Here is a 16,974-nt window from a genome sequence, read left to right as displayed (position 1 = left end):
CAGCAATGAAGCCACTTGCTCCTTGTTCCGGACGCCTGAGCGAGCACACAGAGAAGATGGGTCCACTTCTTAACTCGCAGTGAAGAATATTAGTTATGAAGCAAAGACTGATAAAAAAGAATGAGACAGTAATGGTGACATGCAGCCGGAAGGCAGAGCTGGCTGCAGAATGAAGGAAGGATTCTGTACCACATGAAAGAGTCCTGACCAGTCCCCAGTCATCACAGGCAGCTGACCTCCTGAAGCCAGGGTTCTGCTGGTCTCAAAATGAAGAGAGCTACACAAGTCACTTCCTCACCCAAGAAGCCTTCTGAGGACAGACCAGGTCCCTCCCTGAAGGTTCTTCTGAGCTAACAGGTCTGACATATGACTTACACCTATGGATTTCAAAATGTTTAACCAGCAACCTGTTTTCATACCTGATAGAGAATCATTAAAGTACTGGCTGTGGAGGGGATGCTGTAAGATGCTCCAGCTCTTGCCTCCAAGCTATGGTTGAGTTCAATCTGATGGAACATGGTGGAAAGAGAACAACTCCACAGTTGTCTTGGTGCCTCCACCTGTGCACTGTGGTGTGGCCGACCTCCCCACTCCCACCCTGTGCACGGTGGCACGGCCACTCTTGAAGACGTGTACACTGTAGTCTGTATGCAGCTCTAACATTCTGCTGTTCATAAGACAGCAAGAGGTCCGGCAGTCAGAGCCCGACAGGAACTTCCAGGAACATATGCAGGCATTTTAGTTGTACTACAGGTGGTGAGTTACTGATGGAACAAGTCAACCATCACTTAGCCAAAAGAATTTAAGTTTATAAGATGCTTAAAAACCCTCATGCATCTACAAATCAAAAAAGCACAGCGGGGCTTGGAAAGCTGAAGGAAGACTCACCTGCATACTGCTGACTCATCAGCAACGGGCATGTTCCAAAGAGTTTGCTTTTCTAAAGTTTTATATAAAACCTGCCACAACCTTCATCACTTAATTTTTTTTTCTAAAGAAAGACTTAGGAAAACAGATTTTCAAAATAAAAAGCCTCTTGCTTTAATGTGTCTGGATAAATATTTTTTTTTCTTCTATGTTCAGAAAGCAGAGTTTCCCGACTGAGAATTTTTGTTCAACTCCAAATCAGGTTTAAAACCAAAGTAAACAAAATTAGGTTATTAGCTTTTAATTCATTCACTTTTGCATTAAAGACCACTGTTTTTAAGAACACCTAGCATGTTCCATGATGCGGACTATATGTAAAGACTCACCTTAGGCTCTCATAGAACAGGACTTTGGCTACCCCCACTTCTCGCTGGGTTGTCTTATAAGCTTTGGTACAGGAAATCCCACATGGCTTCTACTACTCACAATTAATTTACCTAACTAAGCGGTAAGTCTTTAAAAATTAAAAACACGGCATTAAAATACACAAGAAATAAGTCATCTCTCAAATCCGAGTCAGCACCATGAGCTATTGGTACTTGTGTGACCCGAGCACTCTGGGGCTGAGGCAGGAGGACTGGAAGCACAGGGCTAGCCTGAGCTACACACTTGTTTTAGGTATCCAGTCATGGGTTCCAGCTAAGCTTGAGAATGAGAAGCGTATGTGTGCCCAGTGTGCCTTTTCCTACATGGCAGTGGTCAGGGTTAGTTAGGTTCAGAAGCCTAGGCCTCTAGAACTTACCGAGAGAGCATCGCATAGGAAGGAGGCTGTCTGAATGAGGTGTCAGATCTACGCTTTGCCATCTGACAGGCTTGCCAGAGGGCCCAGCTGCTAATCTATGCCTCTTCTGAGCAGGTTAACTCGACCAGAAAATAAATGGGTGCCATCTTGACACCAGACAAGCAACAAGCTCTGCCAGCACACAGTTGGTGTTCAAACACTTCGGCAAACAGTAGGCACTAAAACACCACAGCACACTTTCCCCTAAAAGGCCTCAACTGCTTTTAGACTGACCCAATGCCTCTTAGTCTGGTGACTACAGCTCAAGATGGAGTCACACCAGCTCTTAACTACATGGTGTCTAAGAGCGACTGAAAAAGCCAGAGCTCTGAGCAGCTTGCTGCTGAGATTCTTCAGTAAAGTGCCAGCTCCGAGGAAAGCACTAAATACACCAGTGAAATCAATATTCACGTTCATATTTTGAAATACTACAGATTTCAAAATGATTTTTGAACACGAATATTCATTTAAAATTTCACCTGGAGGCCGAGGTGAGAAACTATTTAAACTATGAAATATCATGATGCCACCAGCAGCTTTGGTGGCCTAAGAGAAAACCACTAGAGTTTCTCCCCATTAAACCTTGGCTGATGCGAAGAAGACACAAGAAACCACATGACAGGAAGCTGGGCAGCTTCCGGTGCCCTGGGTTAGAATTGCCACCATCCTCCTCTCTATGCAGATGAGGGCAGTGACCTGGTGAGACTGAGGTCTTCATAGGATGCAAACAGCTTCCACACCTCATGATTCTAGGTCCCCGGTTGCTTTACCAGCCCCAATTGTAAGGTATCAAAGGTATTGTGGGTTTCCCCACGTGAAGCTCTCTGAGGAGGAGGCTGGCACAGGAGGGTTTCTGGAACAGCTCTCTGGCAGGAGCTCTTTCTTTGGCACATCTTAATTATGAAAACGTTTGTTAAAGTATGTTTACATTACTAAACCATTTAAGTCATACTGTTGAACACTAACTTCTGAACAACCAGAGAGTTTTAAGATAAACGCTCATAAAAAAAACATGTAGCATTTCAAGGAACTACAATATGAACAAAACTTACATACGAAATAAAGTGGGGACATTTGTCTTATAAAAAACCTTCACTTTACAAAATAACCCACTCGGGTGTCGGATGAAGCAATGTAGACCATACAACTTTGACTACAGAGCTTTCCAAAAGCACTGTTTAAAACCCGAGGGCACCTATGCCTGGACTTTGTAACTTAAAGTCTGAACAGGTTGAATCACGTAACAATTCCACAGCAGTGCAGGTTTAAAAAAAAGATGCAATCAAGAGGCGGTTTCATTAATTAATATATTTTCTGCATTGTAGTTAACATATATGTACTTTATGTACTTTTTTTGAGTCACCTTGTTTTTCTTGAAGTAGTGATATGTTATATTCAGACATGAGTACATTTCAACAGTCTTTTGCAATAAATATCATAAAATAATAGAGATTCGCATAATAAATATTCTTTACAATAAAAAAAGTTTAACAGACTTTTGTCTTAAAAATAGCCAGGATTCAACTTTGTGATTTATACATAAAATATACAAAAAGCACCACAATTTGTGGTTAAGGCAATGAAAAAACAGGAAGGGTTGGAAATACTCAGCTGTTGAAGAGTCAAAAGGCCAGCCAGGAGCCAAATGCACCTTAGGGAGCTGTAGCTCTAAGACACCGGGGCAGATCAGACAGGAATTTCAACTCCAGTCACCAAGTGCCTTCAGTGAAGTGGGGGTGTAAAGAGAAGTCCTTCACAGATACTGGGCACTGGAGAGAAAAAAGGGTTAGCCAACATCATCTCTGATGTGGAGACCAACACTGCACAGAGCTATGCCAAAGGGGTGTGCGGGGATGACCCACTGGCCTCAGCGCAGTGCATGGTGGGGAGGCTTGGCGGGGGAGGGGCTGTAAGGAGAAGGCAGCCTGTAGATGCAGAGAAAAAAACTGTGTTCTAAGGAGTAGCTCCTCCCATCCGGCTAGGAGAGGACGCCGAGATAGCTCTCATCAGAGGCAGATTAATATGTAGCTTACTTAAGCACGTACATGGTTACTTTTTTTATAAACCAAACTAAGTCCATGATCCCACAGTACCAGACCCCAAACAACTCTCAGCCAAGTCTGGGCATGCGTACATCTTCACGGATGCCGCTGGAAAGCTGATGCAGCACACAGGCGCTCCCAGCTCCCAGAACCCTTGAGGTGGAATGAGAAAAAGCTGGGTGCAGTTTCACAGTCCACTCCTCCTGAGGACCATCCAAGACAGGAGACTAGAGAAGAAAATCTGCCTCTAATACCAACAGCCAAAGTTTGGAAGCTAGACATTCCACGGAGGTCCAATCCACCTCCAAAAGTCATGACGGCTTGCCCTGAGCCCTTGACGGGCAGCTCTCCAGCTTACAATAGACAGTGTTGGAGTTTCTACACCTGCAGCCAGGGCGGTGGGTCCAGTCGTAACAGCCTCTGCACAGCTTCAGGCAGCCCTTGGCAGGAGGGTAGCAGAGCAAGCAGGGCAGGCACAAGGACAGGGCTCCCATGCACAGGTATCTGGAGCAGCAGTGGGACTGTGAACAGGAGCATGGGTTATCCGAGTAAGAACCTCCATCATCATCATTGGAGCAGTGGTAGAAAATGCCCTTGACCAGGCACATGCAGGTTCCGTATTCCACCATGCTCTCCGCGGAGCAGAGGCATTGCCGATCACAGGCCAGACAGGAGGGCAGAGCCCGGGGGGCTGTACATTCTCCACATTTGCACTTGCCACACTGTTCGCAGATGAACTTGTGCTGGGTGGGGTCCTCTTTCAGGGAGGCCTTCAAGTCTTCCACAAGCAGCTGCTTGGGCTGGGTCCGGATGACCCGATCTGACCTATGACCTGGGATGGGCCTGGTGGGCGGAGATCTTCCTAACAGGCCCTGCTCAGAGGACACACTGTTGCTGCTCCCTGAGCTGGCTGCGCTTCCGGTGCTGGTGGACCTGCTCAGCACCGAGCCCCTGGCATTGCCCGGGTGGCTGGCAGGTCGGTGCTCGTAGCTGCTATTCACATTGGCTGGTATGATTTCATGAGTCCTTTCCTGCTTTTCGGGTCTTGGTGCGGTGCGAGGAGCCGGTCTTCTCGCTACTGAAGGTCCCTCTGTGTATTCATTGCTGCCTCGGATGGCCTTGATCTGGTCTAGGGACAGAATCGTAGCAGGCTGAGTGTCCCTGTCATAGTCTAACCTCTGCCGGCCTTCCACAGCCGGTGGCTGAATCACCACTAGTGAAGTGTGGCTGCCATGCTGACTTGGGGAATCCATGTGGAGTGATCTCCAGTTCCAGCAGTCAGCGGAAATCTGCCATGCATCTGAAATCCTAAAGAAGAGGGAGAGAGAAAAATAAGCGACAGAAAGCAGATTTTGAGGAGAAGGGCTTCTGTCAAGTAACAAATCCCCCAAGCCACCTGGTAATGATCTCCTTCATCGGCTGATTTCAATGATGCAGAATCCTGGCCAGAGTCCAACTCCAAAAAAGATTGCAGAGGACCATATCACAGGAAGAAAGCAAAGACCTTGTGCCCTAAAAATTAGAAGTTGCTCTCCAGCTTCTAAAAAGCAGAGGAAGTCATGTCTTCCTGTTTGCAAACCTAACAAATAATTAAAATGAAATATGCCTTCGAAGGGAGCATTCAGTGTGCGCCCTGGAACTGTTCTCAGAGTTCACTATCAGTTCACTGGCAGTTCACGTAAGGAAAATGTCAGCTACTTTTTAAAGATTAAGAATGGCTTTAGTGCTGTGGCCTCTTGGCCATTTATATGCTGTTACGAGCTTTAGATTAATGAGAAAATTAATCAAGGCAATTTCCAAAACACTGGCTATTCCAAGCTCACTCAGAATCTCTAAAGGCCATTTTCAGCAGAAGTCAGGGTCTAAAGCTAGCTCATCACACAAAGATCTGTCAGATGAGCAAAGGAAGCTATAAAGAATGAAGAATGCTCTGGCACACATACACAACCTGTACGGTGTGGATTTAGCTTTCCTTAAAGGTTAAACAAGGCTCACCCATACAACAAGGATAACTTATGCACAAGTGTCAGCCCTTTAAAGCAGGGTGAGGAGCCCTGGTCTTTTTTACAATATATTTATTTCCTTTCATTTATTTGCACGACAGATCTTGATTTTCACAAGCCCTGAATAGACCCGCTTTTTGTAGTAAAATAAATACACTGATATACTGATACAACAAACACAATTTCCATTTCAAAAGGAAATAACTTTCAATTTATAATGTATTCTTCCTAAAACAGACCAAACTCTTTCGTTTCTGTTTCCGGGCAATAGGTATCTAAGATATTTTACACACAAATGCCTTCTAATGTCCCCAGACTACATATGTGTTAGCTTTTTGGAGGCCTCTCTAACTACCTTCTCCGCACATGAGAAGCACGTCCATTAACAGCGTGTCGTAGTGCCGAAGCCCTAAACCATACAGGAAAACTGCTCATCGTTACTCCTGGGCCGTATCTATTTCTTTTTTCTTTTTCTTTTTTTAATTTAAAACTCCATAACGAAGACTTTAAATGTGCCAAGCCTCATCCACAAGAAAGGAAGACGTGGGAACGGCTTGCTTGAGTTATGAAACCCCTAGGCACGGCTTTAATTCGCATTTTACAGGGCATTTCCAAGCAAGTTCGCTCAGGCGGACTAGGTGCCCCGCAACCGCCCAAAGCGGAGCCGGAGCGCGCGCGCGGACAGCACTGTGGGCAGCACCGCCGGGCGCCTGGGCCCCACGCAGAGACCTCAGGGGCACCGAGCCGCGGCAGGTCCGGCGGGGGAAAGTTATGAATGAAAATAGCTCGCGGGCGGGAGGAGGCAGCGCCCTCTCCCCGCGTCCCGCGGCACTGCGCTCCGAGCACAGGCGGGCGCTGGGTCCCCAGCGCCATCGGGTGCCGCGCGCTTGGCACGGGCTGCGCGAGGACCGCCAGGACCGCCCGGCCCGCCCCGGCCCGCACCTGCCGCCCGCACTCACCTCGGCCTCCGCGGCGCCGGCCGGGGGCGCCGAGCGGGCGGAGCGCGCGCCGCATCAAGCGCGGCGGGGCGGCCGGGCGCGCATGGCCCGCGCTGCGGCCTCGGCGGCCCCCGGGCAGGGGCGCTTCTCCGCGGTTGGCGGCGGCCGAGGGCGGCTCGGGGACATCCGCCGGGTGCGCGCGGCGCCCGCTCCACAGCACCTTCCCGTCCCGGTAGTCAGGCGCGCGGCCCGGCGTCGTCCCGGGCTCTCGGGTCCCCGCAGGTCCGCGTCCCCGCAGTCGCCACGCCGGCTGCAGACGAGCAGAGACAGAAACACGTGAGTCCCTCGCCAGCCCGGGACGCTGTCCTGCTCGCCGTGAAGGACAGCCACGAGCCCCGGACACACGCGGCCGTGCACGTTTTGCCCCCACGGAAAGCCCCCGCAGTCACAAGCGCGTCCGAGCGACGCGTCTGCGCGAGGCAAGCCCGCACGCAGGAACGGGAAAGTCAGGTCTGGCACGAGCGCCCGGCGGATCGGTCGCCAACAATGCGCACAAGACACGCGGGTGCGCGGCGGTGCCAGCCCGCGTTCGCACACGCGGAACTCGCTGCCCGGCTACGGAGCTCGCTGCAGGGCCGACCTCAGATCGCCGGGCACAGAGCTAGAGCCAGCTCAGAAAACGTCCAGTTCCTTGAAAATAAAATAAAGTAAAATAAAGCCCCATTCTCACCTGATCTCGCCAGGTCCTCGGCGGGTGGGGAAGGCTCTTACCTAGCGCAGAGCCTGGGGCCGGCCCTCCCGGCACATGCACGCCGTCCGCAGCCGCTCCTTAGCCCGCAGAGCTCTGGCTGCGGGGCCGCCGCAAACCCCTGCGTGCTGAGCACTCGCGCGCGGGCTCCGCAGCATTTCAGCGTCGCCGCCACCTCCACCTCCACGCCGAGACCCGCCCCCGGTGATATCATGTGTCAATCACGCGGGCTGTGCGAAAACCCGGAGTAGGATTTTAGCGATCGTGGATGTGGACTCGAGGATGCTCTAATAAAAGTTGATTGCCTGCAGAAGCCCTGCTAGCGCAACTGGGGAGGAGCAGGCTTTCCAGGACCCCTGTCAGTCATGAGCCTGTCAACCTCCGATTTAAGGGGACTGGTGCATTCACCCTTAGAGTTGAGTTAAAAAAGGGTTGTAGAGAACATTTTAAAAAGCAAAAACAAATACAACAGAAAAAAAAACGTGTACACCGTGACACCGTGCCCCCAGATAAAGGGAAAATGAGCAAAGTTCAGATCATGAGAAGTATGAAAGTTCCAGAAAGGACAGTCACTTTTGCAAATGTAATATAATTACACACTAAAGAGTGAGATATCCTACTGTGAGGTTTTAGTGATTGCTCCATCTGGTTTGTGATATGATCCTTAAAATTACATGGCGGGGGTGGGGGGTGGGGAGAAAAACCCAAGTCCTTCCTGTTCTGTAATGTTTGTATAATTTTATCAAAAACACCAATGCATTTTTAATCAAGTAAAATAAGCACAATTCGTCAGAAAGTTTTAGCTTTAGTCACATGTCTGTCACGGGGTAGGGGACTTTAGTAAGCAGGGAATGCTTTTTGCTTCTTTATATACTATGGAATTTGGTCATTTATTATAGGAACGATATAGCACATGATGCAGTGAAAAGGGCTGTATGTGGAATTAAAAATTTCATAGAATTTTAAAAATAACCCAAGACCCCCAAAAATGTTAATAGAAAATATTTTTCCAGGGAATTTTATCAGGAATAGTATTTGATAAACAACAGATCTAGACCACCTGTGAATGTGAGTTAGAATATTTTGGGTTCAAAGTGATTTTTTAAAGTCTTAACAATTGCAGTGGATTTTTATAAACAGTTTTTGTTGTTGTTGGCATACTGCATTTCCAAGTTTTTGAATGTTTTTAGAATTCACGGTCATGTGTGGAATCACATGCAAGGTACCCAGGACACTCCTACGAAGAGCATCAGTGGCAAGAAAGCACTCTAGAAGATAATAGAAAATACAAAAGCCGAGAAGCTCTGTCCATCCCTCACTCGAGGGTGTGTTAAAGTTTTATTTTCAAGTGTAAAGTTGGTGGGGCTTTTGTATCTCGTCTATTTTCACAGATGTAGAAGCCTAATGAGGTTTTTGCAGTGGATCTGATTTTGGTTGTGTGTGTGTGTGTGTGTGTGTGTGTGTGTGTGTGTTAATAGATTGGAAGTGTCAAGTCAGAAATACAGTATCACATCAGAGTATTTTATCTGGCTCTTCCCAGCTGTCTGCACAAATTCGGGGCAATTCTCCAGTGTAATAAGATGAGGAGAGGCAGCCATGGAGAGTTTTAACTACATAACACTTATAAAAATATAATTTCAAAGATTCCTATTTACATTTCAGAATATTTGAGCCAGAGATATGCTAAAACAAATCTCTTAAGTTTTAAAATTTTTAATAATAATAATAATAATAATCCATAAAATGTTGTCAAAAATACTACCTTCAAGGGTCACGCTCTATTTCAAAATCAAATACATTGCACAAAGTTGATTCTGCTTAAATGCCCCATTGTGTGTTTCTTGAGATCACATATTACTAGGTTAGCATTTCGTAACCTTGAATCTGGAAGACATTTAATGAAGTCAGCTTCACCTTTTTAATTGCCTGCAGTCACGAGACTTGAGAGAAACTCTACAGTTTTAGCAATAACAGACCTTGTGTTTTGTTTAGTAAACTCAGTTGCAGTGAGTCTAGTCTAGGAATAAGCAGCTGGAGCAGGAAGCATTTTTGAAAAGCTCTAAGGGCCGGTGGGAAATGTCAGTGATTCCCAGCTCCCTTTGTAAGATCTGTCTACATAGAGCCGAGTGGGAAGGGAAGCCCAACACTTTCTTCAGCTTCACCAGGAGACACAACTATCCATCGCTTTTGTTGAAAGAGAATAAAGTGAAAAACGTGCCTGGCAAATGCTTCAGAAGTGTGTGTGACTTAAAAGAAATTAAAGTACTCAAAGAGTTGTTGATTTATTTATTTGCCCAAATAAAAATATCAGAGCCATTGATGTGTGTCTGTCCACTTCCAGGCTGACAAATAGTACTTTTGTCTGCTTCCAGGCTGACAAGCAATATTTTCTAAATCGCCTAGTATTTTTCTGTGACGTCACGATAAGTTACATTAGTTGCTGTGAAGTTAACTAGATCATCACTCAGAGCCTTCGTGCTGTTGAGAAGCAAAGCTGAAACCAAAACATCACAGGAGTTGATGCTTTAGTGGATCTGAACCCATCCATAAGGAGCCAGTGATGGGGGTCAACATCTTTCCTTTCCTTTTAGGGCAATAATCCCTGTATTCTTGAACATCCTCAGATGAGCTGCAAGGATGGGCCATGCTATTTTCAGTTTCCTTTTATGAACGGTCTTTGTAGAAGAGTGAAATAGACTAACCTATTCTGTAAGATTTCCATAAACATTTCCCTCCTTTTCAGAAGCATGGTTCTTACCCCTCTAATATTCTTTGTGGTTTTACATTCTGCAAATGGGAACCATGAAGTCCTGCCCTGAGTAAAGGACTCTGAATGTTTTACACACCCAGCCCACTGAATACTCGGTCTCCAGTGATTTGATTGAGTTAGAGCCTCTCGCCTTATATGCAAGTGACTCAAAGTGACAAGTGTTCACACAAAGCCTCAACTGCTTTTAGACTGACCCAATGCCTCTTAGTCTGGTGACTACAGCTCAAGATGGAGTTACACCAGCTCTTAACTACATGGTGTCTAAGAGCGACTGAAAAAGCCAGAGCTTTGAGCAGCTTGCTGCTGAGATTCTTCAGTAAAGTGCCAGCTCCGAGGAAAGCACTAAATACACCAGTGAAATCAATATCCATGTTCATATTTTGAAATACTACAGATTTCAAAATAATCTTTGAGCATCTCTATCTACCTCCGTACCAAGTGGGCATTTTTTGCCTATCCAACAGCACACTAAATCCTGCTCCCCTCACCCTGGCTTGCTCATCGTTTTCATAAGGACGTAAGTGGAGCATCGCTTCTACTTATCTGCTGAAAAGCGGAGCAAAAGGTCCCTAAAATAAATCCTGGCCAACAACAATTGCTAATCTGAACACTTCCTACCATTTCCATCACTACAGATGTGCATAAGAACTTCATCTGGTCTAAACCTGAAACTAACTATATGGCCTTCAAAAATAAAACTGTAAGAAAACCAAATTATGTTTTTATTAAAACAAAATAAGACTCAGATACCTCCTAGGGCTTGTCTACTTTTATGTTTGTTTCCTAATAAAGTAATAGAATAAATAAATAAATAAATAAATAAATAAATAGTAAGGTAATAGCTTGTTCTCTATTTATGGAAAGGTGGCATATTGTAGGCAACTATAGACATGCCACTTAAGAGTGTTTAACACTGAAAAGAGGAAGCATACAAAAGTCACAAGAAGTTTAATATGTATACTTACTTTTCTTACTGTGTAATTGTCAAGGCCTTTAAAGTAATCCCATTAACAACAACATTTCAGATGCTTTATAATAACTGACAACATACAAGCATCTAAGGGCTGAGTTTCGATTGTATCCTCCTTCTGCGTTATGGTCTCATATCTCTAATGTGCCCCATATATCCATAAGTCCTCTGTTCAGTATTACAAATAGGAAGGACACTGTGTCTTGAAGCAAGCCTGAAGGACCCACCGAAAGAAGTTTGGAAGCTGCCCTGTGTAGCTCAGTGACCTTGGGTTTTTCCTGGTGCTAATAGCACTGTAACCTTCTGACACCCTGATGCTCCTGAGGGAGTCAAGCAGATACAGTGCTTTGGGAGCTGGAATAATCTATACAAATAATTGGCTGGCATTGTATCCAAAATACTGTATAAAGAAGAAATGTGAAAACCCCTCTTTTCTGGAGTTCCGGCCCTAAATAATAAACTTAATTTGCCTTATAACTTTTGTTTGATTTTTCAAGACGGGTTTCTCTGTATAGCTCTGGTTGTCCTGGAACTCACTATGTAGAGCAAGCTCATCTCAAACTCAGAGAGGTCCACCTGCCTCAGCCTCGTGGGTGCTGGGGTTAAAGGCATGAGCCATTTCTACCCAATAACTACTTTCAGATCAGCTGGGTTTCATTTTTGTTCTAAGACAAACTTTTAAGTTTGACTGATTGCTTTGCCATATTTACACATAACCGTGTGTGTGTGTGTGTGTGTACATGTGTACATGTGTATCTCAACTGGGATTTTGCAACAGTTGTCCTCTAAGTTCAGGTTGAGTCCTGTAACTTTTTAAAAGCCTGAAGATGCTTCTTCTTGTTTTCATAGTTTGTTGTGGATTTTTATGACTTCTTTGAATGTTAATTTTGGTCCTCCACAACAAATATCATGGGTAGTAGTAGTTACAGTCCATCAATTATGGAAGTATTTTAGGATCATGAATATTTTGTGTTGATTTTGAAAACCGACAACAAAGGTCAGCAGGCGGTACATTTCAATGGACAAAAACTCCTTGAAGCGCCACCTATTGTTGGAAATAAGTCATTTCAAATATCAATGAAGATGGAAACAGCTAAAAGCCAGGACTTTGGTTTTGACAAAAACAAAAAAGCAAAACAGTCTTATATATATATTTTTAAGTACATCATCATATGACTTTGGTTGTTAGCCTTCAGTGATGTTACAAAATATCAATCTGTCTACACCAATGGCTTTTTGAAAAGTCTGTGGGAGACCCTGCGTTCACAGAAAGTTACAAGATTGATATAAAGGGACTAAAGTAGTATGTGACTCTTAACTAATGCAGGAGAAGCCATATAGCCAAGAAGAGCACTTCACAGACAATGCACATTCTCCAACAGTGACCTAATTATACAAAGCCTGCCTGATTGGGTATTATCAACTTCACCCAAACCTAGACAGACCAAAGAGGAGGAAATATCAATTGAGACAATGCCTCTGTCAAATTGCCTGTAGGCAGAACTTGTTGGGCATTTTCTTGACTAATTATTGACATGGGCAGGCCCAAATCACTAGAAATGTGGACCTGGAGTATATGAGAAAGAAAGCCAGCTGAACAAGCCATGGGGAGCAAGCCAGCAAGCAGCACCCCTCCCCCAGGCCCCATGGCCTCCGCATCAGCTCCTGCCCAGGATCCTGCCTTGACTTCCTGCCTTGACCTCCCTGGTGACTGACTACAAACTGTAAGATGAAATAAACTCTTTACTCCCCAAGTTGCTTTTGGTCGAGGTATTTCATCACATCAGTAGAAACCCAACTGAGACCAAAGCTTGTTTGGGGCTGACATCACAGTCTTGAGAGAGCTGACACTTTCTATGTGGGTGTGGTATGGACTAAGTTCACTATTGGAAGCACTTCTCCCGTGTGAGGCTCAGTTGTGTATTGTTAACGGATCTAATAGTATCACTTGATACAGAGTTACAGGCTGTCAGGCCAACGAACGGCTTGGGAACATGAGAAAAATAATAAGATCCAGATTGTTATTTTGATTATACTAAATCCAATGAAGGCACTTTTGAGACACAGGGTTCCAAATATTTTCTGTGGGATGGTGAGAAGGTTCATTAGGTAAAGGCACTTGCCACCAAATCTGATGACTTGAGTTCAATCCCCAAGACATCTCAAAATTAGTTATTAAGATATCTTAAAAGAATAATAGAAGGAAGAACAAACTCTCAACAAGTTGTCATCTGAGACACACACACACACACACACACACACACACACACAGAGAGAGAGAGAGAGAGAGAGAGAATTTTCTTTTTTTAAAATAATGGCTGTGTCCTGCAGTAAACATGCTGTACATTGGAGGGCAGGAAGGGCACTGGGATGCAGGTATCACAGTGTCCATTTTCTTTAAGGATCCCCCCAACCCCCAGAGGAGAGAACAGAGGGAAACAAGGCAGCTAAGAATGGCAAACCCCTCTTTCAGATTTCCCCTTCACTGGCTGAATTGCTACTTCAAATCTCCTTCCTGGTATACCAAAGGGACACTTGTGACTTATACTTCAGACTTAGGGGCTGGGGAAATAGTTCAGGAACGTTATCACTTTTCAAGAAGATGACCCAAGTTAAAGCCTCCAAACCCACAGTTTAAAAAAAAAAAAAAAAAAAAAAAAAGGTGCTGGTCATTGTGTGTGATTGCAATCCCAGCACTGGAGAGGCAGAGGCAGGCAGATCCCTGGGGTTCACTGACCAGCCAACACAGCGTACTGGGCAAACTCCAGGCCAATGAGAGACCCTGCGTCTAAAAGCAGGGGGACAGCTCCTCTCCTGAGGAAGGACCCCTAAGCACACATGCATGCATGTGCACCTGCACACATACACACATTATAAAATTAATTAATTAACTAATTCATGTATTTATCTATCTAGTATGTATGGATGCATCTATGTCTGTACACTGGTGCATGTATGTATGTGCCTGGTGCCCACAAAAGGCTCTGGAGCTACAGGTAGTTATAAGTTATTATGAGACACTCATTCATTAATTCTGAGATGGCTCAGCAGTTGAGAACACTGGCTGCTCTTTCAGAGGACTCAGGATTAGTTCCCAGTACCTGCATGGTGGCTTACAATTACTTATGATTCTAGTTCTAGAACTGATGCCCTTTTCTGAAATAGAACAGGGTATAAGTTACATATTAGAATATAAGGTGTTCTTATAGGAAGAAGGTTTTGAACTTCATTGCAGAAAAAATAGAACTTATGGGACAGGAAAAGAAAAGGACAACTACATTAGCAGGCTGTGGTCACTCTAGGATTGCAGTCATTCGGCCAGAGTAGCATGAGGGCACCGGAAACTCTCTTTTGTAAGGTTGTAATTGTCGAAATTGGGTAAGTAAGCGAAGGACAAATTACATCAGAATTTCAAAGCCACAGTGAGGATTTGGGCTCCAACCCAAAGACAATGAAATTTTAGTATAACAAGGGAGTCAGCCTGCGCAAGGGTCTCTTCCCAGAACACTCATCCGACCACAGGATTTCACCAAGAGGGGACTGCTGACCTGGAGCCAGCTTGGAGATATGGTGATGATCCAATTGGGTTGTAGAGAAGGCTTTGTAGTGGGCTGGTAGCAGCCATGGAAAAGGAGGAAAAGGGTCATATCTATCCTAACTGCCTCTTCTCAAATGATGCATGGCAGAAGGTTGAAGACTTTCCTACAGTCTTAGCAAAACCTAAAAGAAATGTTAACTTTACCTACTTTGATCAGGCACATGAAGAGCCCTGACTGGACGGAACCAGACACATAAAGAGACTTGAACATAATGAGGTGGCTCAACACTAAGGTCTTTAGAACAGAAAGGAGACTCTATCCATCAAAGAGAAAGATTCTGTTTGTCTCTTCAGTCAACCAGTCAGTGTGTTCAGAGAGACTGGAGGTAATGAAATGATACTGATATTTGCAAAGGCATCTGACCTATTCAAGGAGTCAAAGTTAAATATGTCAAGCTGCCATATTGCATGAGTCAAGCAGTGTTCAAGTTGATTGGAGTTAGACAGGGCATCAGAATGATTACCTCAAATCCTCTGAGCTGGGATATGAGGGTGTAGGAAGCCTTCAGCCATAACATAACTCAAGCCCTACATTTACAGGAAATCAAAGCCAGGCCGATACATATCTAGTATACTAAGAGATGTTATTGTGGTAAATGTATTTTATTACATGTGTGTGGGAACGTGCACTCATGTACATGTGACACAGAGTGCATGTAGAGGTCAGAGAAACTTCCTTGTACAATCTGGATCCTAGCGCTCTCTCTCTCAAGTTGTCAGCCCTAGCAATAAGTTCCCTTACCCACTGAGCCCTCTCTCCGACTCCTGAATGTCTTTTTAAACTTTTATAATTCATTATCAAACTGTGTGAGAGCATCATGAACCTGCTCACTTGCTGGGTTCTATGTGTGGCACTGTGCTCTAAGCACTGGGGATACAAACATGAAAACAAGCTCCCGACCTGGAGTGCATCTCCATGGGTACAGTACTTACTCCGGATGTGCAGAGCCCTGGGTTCAAGCCCTCAGCACATCAACTCACTTCCTGGAGGACAGGCCTGAAATCCTAGTACTCAGAAGGTAAAGCAGGATGGCTGGGAGTTCAAGGTCATTTTTGATTACACAGTGAGTTCAAGACCAGCCTGAGCTACATGAGACCAAATCTTGGATGAAAGGGAGAGAAGTAAGAAGATGGGGGAGACAAAGAGAAACAAAAGACAAGAAAACAAAAAAAGAAAAGTTGGACAATGACAACAGCTCCATTCCACAGCTGTTGGTTTAAGGGAGGGAGGGAGGCAATAGAGAGAATTAAGTGGTCCAGGCAGGAAATTATGTAGAGAATAGGCAACTACTGCAGGCCAATCTGAGGCTGCCAAGAAGTAACCAGGAGGTAGGTCATGCTGCCCCATGATCATTGTTCTGCCCTGGCTTCTCATACTGGTGCCCCCATGACCACTACGGAACTGATGGATGGAGACAGTGCCCATGAACCACACAGGTATTGGAGAATGCACATAGGAAGGAACAAGATGTTCTTACCACTTACTGTCACAGAAACTTTACTCCAAGGCTGGGGTGAGGATGGGGAGAGCCAAGCCTGTTCTCTGGGAGACAAGTTTGAAGAACCTGCAGCTGGTGGCAGGTCTGTATGTAGGCGTTCAGCCGTGTGCTGGACAGACACGTAGCTTTGGGGTTGGGGAGAGGGCAGGAAAGAAGGGCTGTGACTGGGGAATTGAAAGAGGAGAGTGAACAGTGTCCCGTGTACCTGAGTCTGTGAAAGCAAAAGGCAAACCCACCCCAAAGTGAAGCAGAAATTAGCTGTGAGCACGCGCCATCCCACACCGCTGCTTACATCCCTTATTGGGATCAATTATCTTCACCACAAATAGTTTACATGCAAGTATTTCAAAGCGCTGGTTTAACAAGGATGGTTTCTTTGGTTAGTAAATAGGCATTTGTGCTATTTAAAAAAAAATGTTACAAGGGACAGGAGTAAGTGAATGTTGTGAGCAAACAAACCATGCCAGATTTAAAAAACCAAAATAGCAGTTGAAGACTTTGATTGTATAGCATACTTTCATTTTGTATCCATAAGGAAAATTTCCACGCCAATGACTAACCTATGGGGAGATGTTTTCTTACCACACAGTAGCCTCATACTGTTTCTGAAATGACTTTTAAAATGTTTTAATCAATTAATTAATTAGAATTGTGTGTGTGTGTTATGTGAGTGTAGATGCTCATGGAGGCCAGAAGAA

At 45.1% G+C, this 16,974-nt stretch overlaps 1 protein-coding gene across 6 annotated transcripts in view; it reads right to left on the bottom strand.

Annotated features, from left to right (window-relative positions):
• Window positions 1-2,996: 2,996 nt before the first annotated feature.
• The window catches only part of Spry1 (sprouty RTK signaling antagonist 1), a 48,779-nt gene continuing 34,801 nt past the window's right edge, over window positions 2,997-16,974 (bottom strand). The window contains exons 1-3 of one of the 6 annotated variants that reach the window (XM_031376667.1): window positions 7,422-7,581; window positions 6,713-7,001; window positions 2,997-5,058 (exon numbers count right to left, since the gene is read on the bottom strand). In XM_031376667.1, coding sequence (XP_031232527.1) covers window positions 4,062-5,003 — 942 coding nt within the window. In that variant the 5' untranslated portion in view covers window positions 5,004-5,058; window positions 6,713-7,001; window positions 7,422-7,581 and the 3' untranslated portion in view covers window positions 2,997-4,061. Of the gene's footprint in view, window positions 5,059-5,146; window positions 6,598-6,712; window positions 7,002-7,421; window positions 7,652-16,974 lie in introns of those variants that run through there. The other 5 variants (XM_031376669.1, XM_031376665.1, XM_031376668.1 and 2 more) reach the window with 5 other exon arrangements.

The sequence above is a fragment of the Mastomys coucha genome, unplaced genomic scaffold (genome assembly GCF_008632895.1).
Source record: "Mastomys coucha isolate ucsf_1 unplaced genomic scaffold, UCSF_Mcou_1 pScaffold17, whole genome shotgun sequence".
In the NCBI taxonomy this organism is placed as follows: Eukaryota; Metazoa; Chordata; class Mammalia; order Rodentia; family Muridae; genus Mastomys; species Mastomys coucha.
The sequence above is the reverse complement of the archived record's forward strand: the minus strand, read 5'-3'. Positions and strand labels throughout refer to the sequence as shown.